This window comes from Eriocheir sinensis, chromosome 42 (assembly GCF_024679095.1).
Source record: "Eriocheir sinensis breed Jianghai 21 chromosome 42, ASM2467909v1, whole genome shotgun sequence".
NCBI classification, from domain to species: Eukaryota; Metazoa; Arthropoda; class Malacostraca; order Decapoda; family Varunidae; genus Eriocheir; species Eriocheir sinensis.
Window position 1 is genome coordinate 3,842,324 of NC_066550.1, and position 14,677 is coordinate 3,857,000.

Sequence of the window (14,677 nt, forward strand, 5' to 3'; positions counted from 1 at the left end):
TTCCATTTTTTTTCAAATGTGTTGAGTCTGTTCGCCTCCCGCACGACCAGGGCGTCATGGTGGTCTAGGGTACCGTTGGAGGTCACTTTGTGTCGCGTCGTCAGCATAATATATATCCATAAAGCTTCTATTATCAGGCCGGGGCATGTCAGAGGTGTAGGTGATGAAGAGCGTTGGTGATAACACGCTGCCCTGTGGCACGCCGCTGTGCAGGGGGAACTGGGAGGATATTGCTGACTTAACTCGAATGGAAGCTGAGCGCTGATCAAGGAAGCTACATAACAGTTTTTCCGTTAGCTCTGGCAGTCCGAGTTGAAGTATTTTGTATTGCAGGCCCTGTAGCCAGACTTTATCAAACGCTTTGCTGATGTCGCCTTGGATAATAGTGCAGTTTAGTCCTTGTCCTTTAGTGAGTGCTACTTTTTCGCTGGCGATGGAGATAGCTGACGTAGTGCTCCTCCCTGCCCTGAGGCCAGGCTGGGACGGGTTATAAAGGTTATTTTCCTCCAGGTGACATCCGAGTCGTAGGTTGATTATTCTTTCGAAGATTTTTCCAGGGACTTCTAGGAGTGAGATGGGTCCGTAGTTCTTGGGATCCGTGGATGGTTTGCCTGGTTTAGGAATCATGGTGAGAGTGGCTACTTTGAATCGTTGAGGGAAGTAACCTGTTGTTAACATCGTAATATATATGGTGAGTAGGTACGCCAGCCCCCGGGGGGGTAACATACTGATTTGCTGTTTATCTATTTTGCTCTCTCCGGGCGACGTGTTTTTCGTTTTGTTTATAGTTGATCGGAGCTCGGCTGTGCCTATTTCCATAGTCAACAGATGGGCCTGTGTTAGGCGTTGCAGATCAATCGTATGGTGTGGCCTGGTTCTTGTTGGGTCCTGTTGGAGCCATACCTTTACTTCCCGTTCATTGTCTTGGTCATAATGAGCATTGTCTTCAGGTCTTATTGTGAACACTGACTTCCAGGTTTCTCTGAACTCTTGGGCAATACCCTCGTCATCCTGTATTTTGACTCCTCCCTTTTCTAGGTGTATGGGGCGGTGATGTGTGTTGCCCTGCAGGCGTTTTATTCCCTGCCAGAAGGCTTTTGGGTCCTTGTATTTCTCGGCGAGGCCTTTTATTGTGTTTTCCCAGTGCCTGTTGTATGCTGTTTTGCACGTATCTTGTAGCGTTCGTTGGAGAACTCTACTTTGTTGATAAAGATGATGCGTCCAGCCGTGCCGCCCGGCGTATCGGAGGATGTTGGTAAAACGTAGCTGTGCGTCCGTAATCTCTTGGTTGCGGTGGGGGTATGACAGTGTTTTGTGCCTTGTGAGGGGTATTGCTTGTGCTTGGGCAGTTTTGACAGCGGTATACCAGGCGTTGACAGCGGTTTCTATGTCATCTGTGTTTTTCCCCTCTAGATGTAGGTCAGGTAGTTCTGAGTCTATAATGTTCTTATATTGCTCCCAATTCGCCTTTTTGTGTTCATCCGCTGTGGGCAGGGCACGACAACGGGAGTGGTTGAGATGGTGAACAGTATTGGGAGGTGGTCGCTGCTCGTTAGTGGCCCCTGGCTGGTGTGGGTGTTGTTGTATGTTTTCCCATTCGTTAGAATCACGTCAGGTGTGGTGAGGGCTGAGTGGCCTATAAGCGTAGGGAAATTTGGACCTATGTGCTGGGCTCCGAAGGTGGTGATGATTTTCATAATGTTTCGTCCAGTTGTATTTGTGTTGGAATGGCCAAGGCTGGTGTGGCGTGCGTTTAAGTCGCCTAGGAAGTACATGGGTTCAGGTATGCGTAGCAGTTTATAGAAGTCAGGAAACATGATGCAGCCCTCTCGTGGGGGGATGTAAGTAGTGGCAATATTAATGGGCCCGAGGGTAGTCATTAATTTAACAGAAAGGGTGTCGGAGTAGTGGAAGTCGTCATATATTTTCTGCTGGGTTCCTGTTTTGACTACTATTGCCACTCCAGCGTGTTGTTCACCTGTTATGTTCCGCTGATAACATAAATAACCCGGTATCTTTAGAGCCTGGGTGTTGGGGAGGCCATGGCTATTTATGAGGATTACATCTGGGTTCTCATGTGTGTACGTGTTTATTAGATTGATGCGTTTGGTGTGCCAATGGTGGACATTGTGCTGTAGTATTTTTAGTTCATTGGTAGGTTGTGTGAATGACTTGGTTGTGATTTTTAGGGGCCAGTTTTTGTTGCTCCTTTTGCCTCGCTCGTCAGCCCGGAGCGAGTGCTTGCTCTGTTGGCACCTCTGTGTTGGTCCTGGTGTGGTGGGCATGGTTGGGTGGTCGAGGGGACCGACCGCGAGGGTTGAGGGAGTGGGGGCGATGGGGGGGATGGAAGGGTCGAGCCGCCGCTCCCCTGCCCCAGTTGTGACTCTGGTGATTCAGCGTTTGTTTGGGTTGGGGTGACAGCCTGGGCCGAGCCTGCCGCTGGGGGTGGGGGGCGGGTCTGAATGGCCGTTGTTGATAGACTTGGGACTAGGGCCTGAAGGGTCATACGGCGGAATTTTCAGTGAAGCTCTTCCCTCTTCGTCGAAGCGTCGCTTAGAGAGTGTGTTTCCGTGAAGAGATATTTTCAAACCCTAGTTTCTCTTCCCCCTTCGAAACAATCTTTCCGTGTAGTGTTGGTACTACTGCAAATCAAACAAACGTTGAAAACCGAAACATTAATGCATTTTAGGTACATTTCTATAATGGAAAATATTGTGTGGCAAGTACTTATGTAAGCAGTGCTTGATACAGTGACATACACTATATATAGCAGAAAATTTACATTGATGGGTTTAATTGGTTGGTATCTGTGGCTATGTTTGCTTCGCTCTGATATCGTCCCGTTACCTGTGGGCGGAGCTTAGGAGGCCTCGTTAGAATAAACTGCTTTTATTTTCTTTACTTTCCTCCTGTTCCATGAGATCTCTTTCTCCCTTCGTTATTTCTCCCTTGTAAATATATTTTTAACTAGCTTTAGAGCTCCTATCAGTGGGTGGAAAATGGTATCATCTATATTGCTGAGCTTTGCTAAGCTCCACCCACAGGTGACGTCACGAGTTTGGAGATTGGCTGTGGGAAGCCCAGCACGGAGTACCACATAGCACCACATATTCATACAGACTTGTGAAACATTCGCCCGGAGGCCGAAGCCTAGCTGTCAGTCCGTCACTTTTAAATTTGTCCCAGCACTCTTCATGCTTATGGTTTGAAGTGCCCGCCCTACAAACGCTTAAAAAGGAGAACTGTTGTGAATAGTTGAGTCTGAAGGGCGGGGCATGCTGGCTTGGAGGTGCGTTCCAGTGTTGGCTTAAATTATCATGGGAACCGTGAAGTCTTGAATAAACAGAAAAAAATAATGTTTCTCGCATTGTATGACTTTTTATATAAGGCCTAGAAAATTTAAATTGTTCTTATACCCAATTAATAATACAGCAACATGGAAAAATGTTGTAATAAAGCATTAAATGTGCGAAGATATTAGCGAAGAGCGGGCCTTCACCTCCTCTTCGTCAAGAGAGGAAATTAGTTCATTTCTTTCCCGCTCGCCGCTTCGCGCGCTGCATCAAAGACACTCCTCGTCACTGAGCATACCATTTGGTCCACGAAGCCTCGTTTCCTCGCGGGAAGGGGGAAGAGAATCACTGAGAATACGGCCGTGAGCGAGTTCAGCCAAGGGTGTGTCTGCTGATTTCGTGTTAGCCGGTGATGGGAGGCCATTATCAATGCTCAGTGTCCTTATGACATCCTGGTATGTGCCTGGCGTTCTTTGCTCTTGAGATAGGGCAGTAGCTGTAATAGCTGCAACCTTCAATTGGTTTTCTAATGAGCCGGGTTATAGGTAAGTCTCTCTCTCTCTCTCTCTCTCTCTCTCTCTCTCTCTCTCTCTCTCTCTATATATATATATATATATATATATATATATCTATATATATATATATATATATCTATATATATATATATATATATATATATATATATATATATATATATATATATATATATATACTGTATAGTGGAGACGTGTGCATTTCAATGGATCTTTGCAAGAACATATTAATCTAATGTATTTTAAATGCATAAATTCATGATATATGTACACACACTCAAAAAAGTAACGGTACAGTGGGGTCCGAAGTATTTCACACTGAACAACCCGGTAATCTCGGCAGGGTTGGTAAAAGTGTGATCACCCCGACCTCCGCAGCTCTGCTAGGGGGAGCAGGACAGGACCCCAGTAAGGGAGGGATAGAGAAGAAGGGAGACACTGAGATACCAGATATCACCATAATATTAACGGAGTGATTTGAGTGCCACTTGTTTAAGCTTTACATTCACAAATTATAAAACAATGTTCATATGATATACGTAACAGCGGTGGGCAGAAGTATTCCCCCATGTCAAAGACAAAAACGTCAACCATCAACGCATGTCAGATATAGTTCAGTTCATAATGTGCCATCCTGGAACCAATGCTTCCGTTGAACGTGTCTTTTCTCTCATGAACAAGCTGTGGGCATCTGAAACAAACAGCAACTTCAAATTCGAACGATAAAAGCATTGCCAAAAGCATTCTAATACAATAAAAGCAACCATGACTGCGCTGTTTTCTAACCATGTGTAATATATACGATGCTCCTATAGCGAATGTCTAATAATAACGCAAGGTGTTTATCATAGTCTCCTAAATGGACAAAATTTTAAGTATTCACTTGTGTGTGAAGTGTTAAAGCAATCACCCAAACACGACAATATTATAGTGCTACATACAACACAGATCAAGTCACTTCGACTGAGACTCCACCTGTGTGTTTCATGAAGCGTTACTGTACCAGCGCAAATTTTGCTTCATTTACGAGTCCCGCTCACTTGATTCAGGCAAATTAAACCACACTCAACACACGCAGTGATACCAACATGAGTACCATGTTATCAATGGCTTCGTCCTTGGTGTCAGTTTGTAACTTTGTATCGTGCTGAATGTGTAACGATACTTATTTTGGTGTGTACACACACACACACACACACACACACACACACACACACACACACATACAAATACCATTCTATGTTGTCGTTTTACATTGTATATTCTTGTACTTTTTTTATTCTTACAGGTGAAACTTTTCTATGAGGACGCAACAATGAACGCTGAGGTGAGTTACTTTCCTGTGTAAATGTACCTTGAAATCATTGATCTCCCTCTGTTAATGAGCCGTAGTTGAAAACTTGCATTAATAAGTTGATTTTTTATGCGTCTCTGAAACAAAGGAGCTCTGCGAGATGGCCGTTAAAAATAATCTAAAATTTCACATTTCTTTAGCCCCTGGAAACCTTCAGTCAGAAACATTTGTGGAGTGTGCAGGTAGACGTAGGGTGCAGGCAACTCCAGGTGAGATACGAGTATGTACGGGAGGAGAGGAGCTGGTGCAAGCCTATTAAAAACCCTCCCCTCCTAACTTTCAGTTTTCCTGTTCGTCCGGCAGCCTAAGAGCAGTGGAATCTTGCAATAAATATGTCTTCATTTTCATGACCTTAGGATCATATTAAATAGTAATAGGAAGGGGGCACTCTGAAAGCTCTGAGCATTTTCCTTAAAAAAAAAAAATGCAAATTAGTTAGCGCATTTATCTAAACTTCTGCTTTTGCGTATGCCTCTATAAGTTCTTGTCATATCTTAAAGAAAAATGTGTCCATAGCCATGTTTTCGTGATCAAGGACTATGATGAACAGTTTAGAATCAATCCAACGAAAATATGAAAGTTGTTTCCATCTTTTACATAGCAATAATGATGTAAGGTATATACAAAGACGGTTTTCTCACTACAGGTATAATAAGAGTATATGCCAATTATAAGATTTCCTATGAATCGTGTTTCTTTAAATTAACTGACATTATATCACAGGTAAAGGACTTTACTGCCTTACATTACAAAATTGTGAATCCAATAACCTACAGTTGCCAAGATATGTAACTGGAAAAATGCTCCGGTTAGATTGTTGTATTTGACAATAGTAGTTAGCAAAAAACATCATACTTATGACACAAACATGAGCCTACATACGTTCAACAACATTATTACACAAAGGAAAATTCACTGAGTTACTCTCAAACTGTGCATAAGCTAGTGTTAAATCTCGTCACTCATTCTCAGCATTTGTTACATGTTCATGTCATGGACTCTGTACTTATGATTTAAATAGTTATGAATGACACAATTTTAAAGCCTTCTACGTCTGTTTCCATCGTGTTTGTCTTCGTTGCTACAATTTGCCTCTCCATGGCACAAACAAAATGATGCCTGTGCATGGAAGTTAAGCTGCATCATATTGTCAATGAGCTGTTGAGCACGCTTTGTAGAACAACAAACTAACTATTAACTGGCAACATACGCCAGGGAACACGTCGCTTCACTCACTAGCAGCTTCCACCCTCGACGGTACCCCCACGCAAATACACTATCCATCCCAAGTTCCTATCGGCAGGATCGTTCAACTTACCCCATCCATAATTTACGTGGGAGAGACAAGTCAGGCACCTCAAATTATCGTCCAATTAGCTTAACATCAGTTGTTGGCAAGATGCTGGAGTCAGGTTTATTCTGAGGCATTCGAGACCATCTAGAGAAGCATAGCTTAATCTACGACTCGCAGCATGGGTTCACGAGGGGTAGGTCATGCCTCACCAACCTGTTGTCCTTCTACACTAAAGTAATCGTGGTGGTAAACAGAGATGAAAACTATGACATACTATATCTAGATTTCAGTAAAGCGTTCACAAAGTCCCTCGTCACCGGCTCTTACTAAAAGTACAGGCTCACGGAGTAGATGGGAAATTCTTGAACTGGATTATGGCTTCGCTTAACGGTAGGAGACAGAGAGTGCAAATTAATGGTAAGAAATTTGCCTGGGGCTGTGTTACGAATGGAGTCCCACAGGGGTCGGTACTGGGTCCACTGTTGTATAATTTATCATTTACATCAACGATTTGGACTCAAGAATTAGTAGTGATGTCAGTAAGTTCGCAGTTGATACCAAGATTGGTAGAGTAATTCAGTTAGATCAGGACCCTAGTGTTCTCCAGGATAAGATAAACAGACTGTAGGGGCGGTGGCCGAGTGGTCAGCGTGCGGGCATGGTGAGCCCGTGGACCTAGGTTCGAGTCCCACCAAAATACGCTGATTTTTCAAACCATCGCCGAGTGGCGGAAGATAACCTACATGCTGCCCAGATCTTAAATCAACCCTAACTTCAGCGACTTCGTTCTCTTTTGCCACACCGTCAGCATTGCTATACTAAGTTCAGCGGCGAGGCTCGCTTCTCTGGAACCAGGAGCCAGCAATCTAGACTTCTAGCCTTCTAGACTTTGCAAAGTCCAGAAGGAAAGAATTGTTTACGTTTCTGGTGCCAGAGGCATGGGGACCAATACATAACTCGTACCCAAGTCTCTGTGTGCAAGTAGATTAATTAAAATCGCACAAGATAGTGAGTGTGTTACGCGGAGGGCACTCACTGGTTGACAACAAAGTCGAGCTTAGGAAAAAATATCTCTTTGGGAGGCGGTGGCTGAATGAATAGCGTGACGGCCCCGCGTTCAGGACGACGCGAGTTCAATCCCCGACCGGTGCCACCAAGCTGGGATTTTCCAGCCGCCGCCGAGTGGCTTAAAACTACCCACATGCTGTCCAGAAGACCAGCTATCGATCCGGACTCTAGATTCTAGGATTAAAGATGAGCTCCGGGAGGGCAGCATGAGCCAATGCAAGATGGCGCCACTATAAACACTTGCCTGCGCCACAACGGGCTGGGCCGACCAACACGCCCCACCGGAAAGAAGCCTTGGACCGACCATCAGGAATTCAGGATCCACCGGGAAGAAGCCTACCGGCGCAATAGGCCACGACGTAAAAAAAAAAAATATATATATATATATATATATATATATATATATATATATATATCTATATATATATATATATATATATATATATATATATATATATATATATATATATATATATATATATATATATATATATATATATATATATATATATATATATATATATATATATATATATATATATATATATATATATATATATATATATATATATATATATATATATATATATATATATATATATATATATATATATAAAGTCCAAAGTGTGCTTCAACCTCACCTACGTTATGTTCAACAGCCGGTGAAGGTAACCCCTAAAACAGAAAACTGTGGTCGGGTGGTGGCTAGCCACACACGGCAAACATGTGGCAGGACTAAAGGTTGTTTATGTTAAAGGTCAACTGACAACTTATGTTGTTCTATTATAAAGTTTAACAATTTATATAGAATGTCAGTTGATTGTTAAGGGCGTACCAGCCCGTCCTCAGGGTTTGGCACGTCCAATAAAGAGAAGGATTATTCAGAAAGAGGGAATGAAGAATACATATGTGGATTAGTGCGCTGCGTTACTCACCCTGATAGGTGTTTGTAGATAATTCTCTAGTCATAACAAAGGATCTAGTAGCTTTAAAAAAAATCGTACTTCCACTCATTCTAGGGGAGGTCCCGCGTAGAGGGTCCGGCTTTACAGGCCGATTACCATATAAACATATAATACTTAGAATGTAAGCTCTCTACCTCGAAAGCTTATGTTCTGGGTGAAAGATTCTTCAGGTTAGGGGCAGTTCAGGGAAAAACTGCCTTTCGTTGTCTTGCCTGAACAGGCAATGACTCGCACATCAGTCATCTTTGTACCGCCAATACAAGTAACCATGAAATCAGTAGCCTCTTGTATACATCCCCATTGTGTGGGTCATTTCTTCATAGTGCTTTTAGGCGGTTGCCAGCATGAAGTGCCTTGATTACTGTTGGAGTAATTGTCTAATTCTTCTTTCCACTCACTCGCACCAAAGTCAACTACTAAAAAATATCCATATCAGACCCTATGACATACCGTTTTTCGCAAATATCTTTCAAACGAAGACTCGTATCAGCATGGGGCTTTGGCACAGATTGTTTCACACACTCCGCTAATTTTTGACGCTATTGTGCTTTGCCAGATGCGGTTAATTATGGCGTTTACTCTTGACTGTGATGGCAAAACCTGCGTCAGCCACTTACACATTCAAACAGGTGAGGCGTGACGTATTTGTGACGTGTATCCACCACCTACCTACACCCCTGGCTTCTACTCCCATCCCTCCTTTCTCTCCCTCCTGCCCTCCTCCTTCTCCCCCGCACTCTCTCCCCGCGCCATCTTTCTCCCCCATTCCTCCTCTCTCTCTCTCTCTCTCTCTCTCTCTCTCTCTCTCTCTCTCTCTCTCTCTCTCTCTCTCGGTGCACATGCGATGTGAAGCTTTGCACACATATGACTTGTCTATAATGGCGGATAACTCGAAAGTATATGCTAAGTATGGTAGGGTGCACACGACTCTGATTCCTGTTCCAGCGCAACTGGATGTTTTAAGTGCTGTATGAGGTTTGTTTGGCAATTATACAACCATTGAAAGTTGTACGAGTATATAACCCTCCTTCCCACAGGTTACGTTGAGCGTATGATGGGATGAAGCACGTAGCTGACACTTGATCATTTATAGGAAATCGCTTAATTAAGAGACGGAAAGGAATAAGGGTGGAATTGAAGCGGGAATTCATTGCAGAGTAAAAACGTGAAACAAAATTGGAGAAATATATGAATATTTTATTCTGATATTAGGAAAAGACTGCCATACGATATGGGTTCAAGCAGATATGTTAAAAAGTCATAGCACACAAAAATAGTCAGCGAGTATATGATGGGTGGATTAGTAATGTAAATAACTGATCACATAATGTTACTTTAATATTCATCACCATCGACAAACAGGTCATCCTCGTCATCACTGTTGATGCTGATGCAGACGGCAAATAATTTATATTTATCTGCCATTAATTCAAGTCATACGTGTGCATGGATTCATATCTCGTGTACAGCGCAAGTGAGAGAGAGAGAGAGAGAGAGAGAGAGAGAGAGAGAGAGAGAGAGAGAGAGAGAGGGGAGGAATGGGGAAGAAAGATGGCGGGGGCAGAGAGGGCGGGGGAGAAGGAGGAGGGCAGGTGGGAGGGAAAGGGAGGGATGAGAGCATGAAGGCGGTTCAGGGTGGAGCTGGTATCGTCGTTTACCTCTAGCCATGGTGCCAAATCAGCCTTCGTACATGCATCTTTTTCTCTTATTTCCCATCCATGTGGTATTTGAAAGTGATATTTTATATATTCTGTATATAGTAAATTTAGCTACATAGTACAATGAGTGTCGATGTTAAGGATTATAACAAGGATTTGTATAAATTCTATGAAATGTGGCAGCGATTTTTTCCCATGTTGACACGTTGTGGTGGTGGTAGTGGTGGTGGTGGTGGTGGTCGGTGTGTCCCCCTAGGTCCCTCCCCCGGGTCGAGAGGGAGAGAGAGGGAGAGAGTTCTAATCTGATAATTGGCGGTCGAACTGGCAGCGCTGCACTCATGGGAATTATGGAATCTTTCGCACCTTGAACCGCCTTCATGCTCCGAACAGACTATAGTAGGAGAAGCCAGGGGTGGAGGAAGGTGGTGGATACACGTCACAAATACGGCACACCTCACCTGTTCGAATGTGTAAGTGGGTCACGCAGGTGTTGCCATTACAGTCAAGAGTAAACGCCATAATTAACCGCATCTGGCATTGCACAATAGCGTCAAAAATTAGCGGAGTGTGTGAAACAATCTTTGCTAAAGCCCCATGCTGATCCACGTATTCGTTTGAAAGATATTTGCGAAAAACGGTATGTCATAGGTTCTCATATGGATAGTAGTGTCCTTTCAGACCCTGTGCACTCCATACTCAACACTGATGACAGTCCTAGTGTGTGGAAAAATTACATGATCATCACGAATACATCGGTCTAACCACACGTAACAGTAAAGCTTATTGCACTAACTAACTAACGGGGAGTCTATGCATGCCATGCAGCGCGTTGCTTCAGTCACCCACAATCTCCACTCCCGATGGTCCCTCCGAGCAAGCCACTACGCATCTTTCCATTCCAAGCCGTACTCGGCAGATTCGATCAACTTGACCCATTCATAAGATACGTGGGAATTCCCTTAGTATCTTCCAACAGGGTTGTCTCGTACGGAAACAACCCCATGATCAGGATCAACGTCCCTGAACGTCCCATCGACGTCCCGTCCCATGTGCCCACATAGTCGTTCAGGGACTAAGCTGGTAACAGACCTCGATTCAATGCCATCATGTAGTTAAGGGTTCAATACGAGGTCATCTCAGTGATACCCCATGTTCCTGCGAAGGCACTTAGTACCAGAGGCATTGATACTCCTCTTAAACTCCCATTCAGTGTCTATGTCTCAAAGCCAAACAGTAAGACAGGGAGTACAGGTGACAGTGATTTGAATCTTTGTCCGCCTGCATGGATATCGACAGCGCCATATACTCATGTTGAGCGAGTCCATAACAACTTAGGCCAGGCCAGTCCGTTGAGTGACCTGGCAAGACACACCATTCCTATATGCACAACTCTACCAAGGTATGTGAAATTTATCGTGACCCCACTGTCTTCACTATATGCATGAACAGACAACTATGTCATCCAGCAAGCCTCCAAATTACTGAACCATACCGTTTACCGTTGATGAGGTTTCAGAGGCCCCGCTCCACTACTAGTGCAGCGCTCTGCGAGGGCCGTCAATAATTACAATGTTAGGTACGGTAAAGTTGGGGGCATACGCTGTGGCAGCGCGTGGCCTCGGTGTTCATACCCGTGACATTGGCCCTTGAGCCTGTGGTGGGAGGGAGCCCATTACCCCGGGACACAGGGCCAGTGTGACATCCGGGTTACCACAGTTTACCTTCCCCAGGTTTCCCCAGGTACCCATTTATCGACCAGCCCGAAAGGGAGGATGAACAGCTGGGTGAACTACACGCAGGTTCCCCGGGCCGGGATTCGAACCCGGGCCCGCGGAGTGGTACCCAGACGCGCTGACCACTAGACCACGATTACAATGTTAGCCTCAATAATAATCCTCGATGCACTTATTCTCAAACATCGTAGTGAGTGAGTGAATCTTAATTGCTTTCATGAATAGTATCAAAAATATCCATTGGGTCAGTTTTCATGTCTGATATTTTCGTTATAGTATCACAATTAAATATCCAACGATTATTTCCAACTCACTGAACATTTATCACACACAATTCATCTTTGAGTACAAACACTAATTAATAGCCATGATCGGTTATGTTACGAATTCTCTCAATTTCAGTCTGAAGAACTACACAACACTGGTCATTCGCTGAATGTACCTTGCACAATTTACGCATTTCTTCTCAGCCACGGAGCAATCCTTCGATTTATGATTGCCAGCGCATTTGAAACATTTTGGGGCTTCTCCATTGCTCTTAGCAGTGCACTTGGCCTCAAGATGGCCATATCTCTGATAATGATAACATATAATTGCATGGTATCTGTCTCTCACTGTGTATATTCCCCATTCTAATTTTAACTTGTCGTGATTCTTGTGAATCAGGTCTCTCACAATTGGGTCATACCTCAAAATGTAGTGCATTATACCGCCAGCTGAAACTTACTAAAAATAAGCTCAATCTTATTCTCAACACCCTCAATTGTGTGTAAGAACTCATTTCGGTGTAAGATGCTCTCCTTTATTTTTTCCTTGGTCTCCTCTTTATGCACATTGTATATCATGATCTTTGGTTTCATCTTTTCAACACTCTTGGTACTAATTTGTTCAACAGACTCCAGTTTCTGAGCAGCCTCATCCCTTGTGTTCTCATTATCAAAGTTCATGACAATGTTACCTCCATTTGTGAATCTTGAATCAGTTATTTGAATACCATTCAATGCCTGGGAGACTTCATCCTTCATATCTGTTGCCTTCTTTTCCTGGGTAGAAGCTTTCACAACTTGGAGATTCTTCTTCACTTTCCCACCTCTCTTTGCCACTTCAGCCCAACTAGATTCAGCATGCTCAGCAAGAAGCGTGTCAACAACTGATCCCAGCTCTTCCTGCACCTTCTCAGCTCTTGATTCAACCTCATCCTTAACCACAGATATTTCTTTAGATAATTCTTGCTTGAATTCATCCAATTTTTCCACAATACTGGTAGCCAATGACGCTTTATGGAGGCATGGGGTGCATGGGGGAGGCGGTGGCTGAGTCGACAGAGTGACGGCGCCGCGTTCAGGAGGACGCGAGTTCAATCCCCGCCCGGTGCCACCAAGCTGGGATTTTTCAGCCGCCGCCGAGTGGCTTAAAACTACCCACATGCTGTCCAGAAGACCACCTATCAACCCGGACTCTAGATTCTAGGATTTAAGATGAGCTCCGGGAGGGCAGCATGAGACAATGCAAGATGGCGCCACTATAAACACTCGCCTGCGCCAGAACGGGCTGGGCCGACCATCAGGCCCCACCGGGAAGAAGCCTTGGGCCGACCATTAGGTCCCACAGGAAAGAAGCCTACCGGCGCAATAGGCCGCGACTTAAAAAAAAAAGAAAAAATATCCAATTAATTTGGGGTATATTATCCTGCTTGATCCCAGTCAAATTAGCACACCTCACATGACACCACCTAGGAAACAAACAGCATTCAATCCACCAGTCCCTTGGCCCTGATAGCCATGTCGACACTTTCTGTGTGGAGCTAAACGCAACACACATCCGCTCAGCACCACGACCACTCACTCACTCACCTTGGTTTTGGCCCTGGAGACTTTCAGTTCTAGTGGCTATGCCTCCTCAGGCATCACTTCGAAAGCCATCACCAGGACCTCCAATGATTTCCCGAGAAGAAAAGCATCATCAGCAAAAACACGGTCAGTGACTTTGATGTTGCCAACAGATACTCCGCATCGACTATTATCACTAATTTTGCCTGACACCCAGTTCATGCAAATGTCGAAAGTGATGGAGCAATGACGTTGGCGTTCCACAAGGACGCGAAGTGCCAGGAAACAATTGTTGGCTTGCAGGGTGTGACAAATTCTTCCTGTCTTTGAAACTTGCAGAGGAAATCGAATACGTATCAGTAGGAGATGAGCGAACACTTTGCCGGTACACTGAGCAGCGTAATACCACGGCAGTTTCTGCAATAGCGTCGATTGCATTTCCCTCTCTAGATAGGGATAACATTTACAGTCAGGGGAAATGGCACCAGACTGCGTAACAGTAGACAGCACTGTATGCAACCCATGGTAAATGGCTTCAACCCCGACTTTTAGCATCTCTGCGCTGTTATTAGAGACCAGAGCTCCCTTTCCACCGTTCAACTTTCTCACAGTCTCTCTCACCTCTGCAAGAGAAGGTGGAGTTTCGTCTATTGGCTGCTGCATCAGGAGCCTCCATCTCTAAACCAACTAGAGGGAGCTGCACGCTTGGTGGTTCTTCGTATTCGCCCAAAGTACTTGGCCAGACGAGGCCGGTAACCATCCCAAAAGCATTAATTCGCCTCTTCAATTCCTTTTTTACTGTCCATGTCTCATACCCATAGAGCGACAGAAAGATCCAGTTATTTGTTCTCCTGAGGACGGGTATGTACGCTCGTAACCTTAGTTCTCCCACCTGTTTGCCGTGTGTGGCATCCCCGTAAGTTTAAGAAAAAGGAGTTTTGGAAGTTATG

General features: G+C 44.3%; 1 protein-coding gene across 1 annotated transcript in view; it reads left to right on the forward strand.

Annotated features, from left to right (window-relative positions):
• The first annotated feature begins 5,116 nt into the window (after positions 1–5,116).
• Positions 5,117–14,677, forward strand: part of LOC127010194 (glutamate receptor 3-like) — an 80,169-nt gene continuing 70,608 nt past the window's right edge. Inside the window, exon 1 of the mRNA XM_050884070.1 lies at positions 5,117–5,153. Within this exon, the coding sequence (XP_050740027.1) occupies positions 5,142–5,153 (12 nt within the window). The 5' untranslated portion in view covers positions 5,117–5,141. The remainder of the gene's footprint in view (positions 5,154–14,677) is intronic.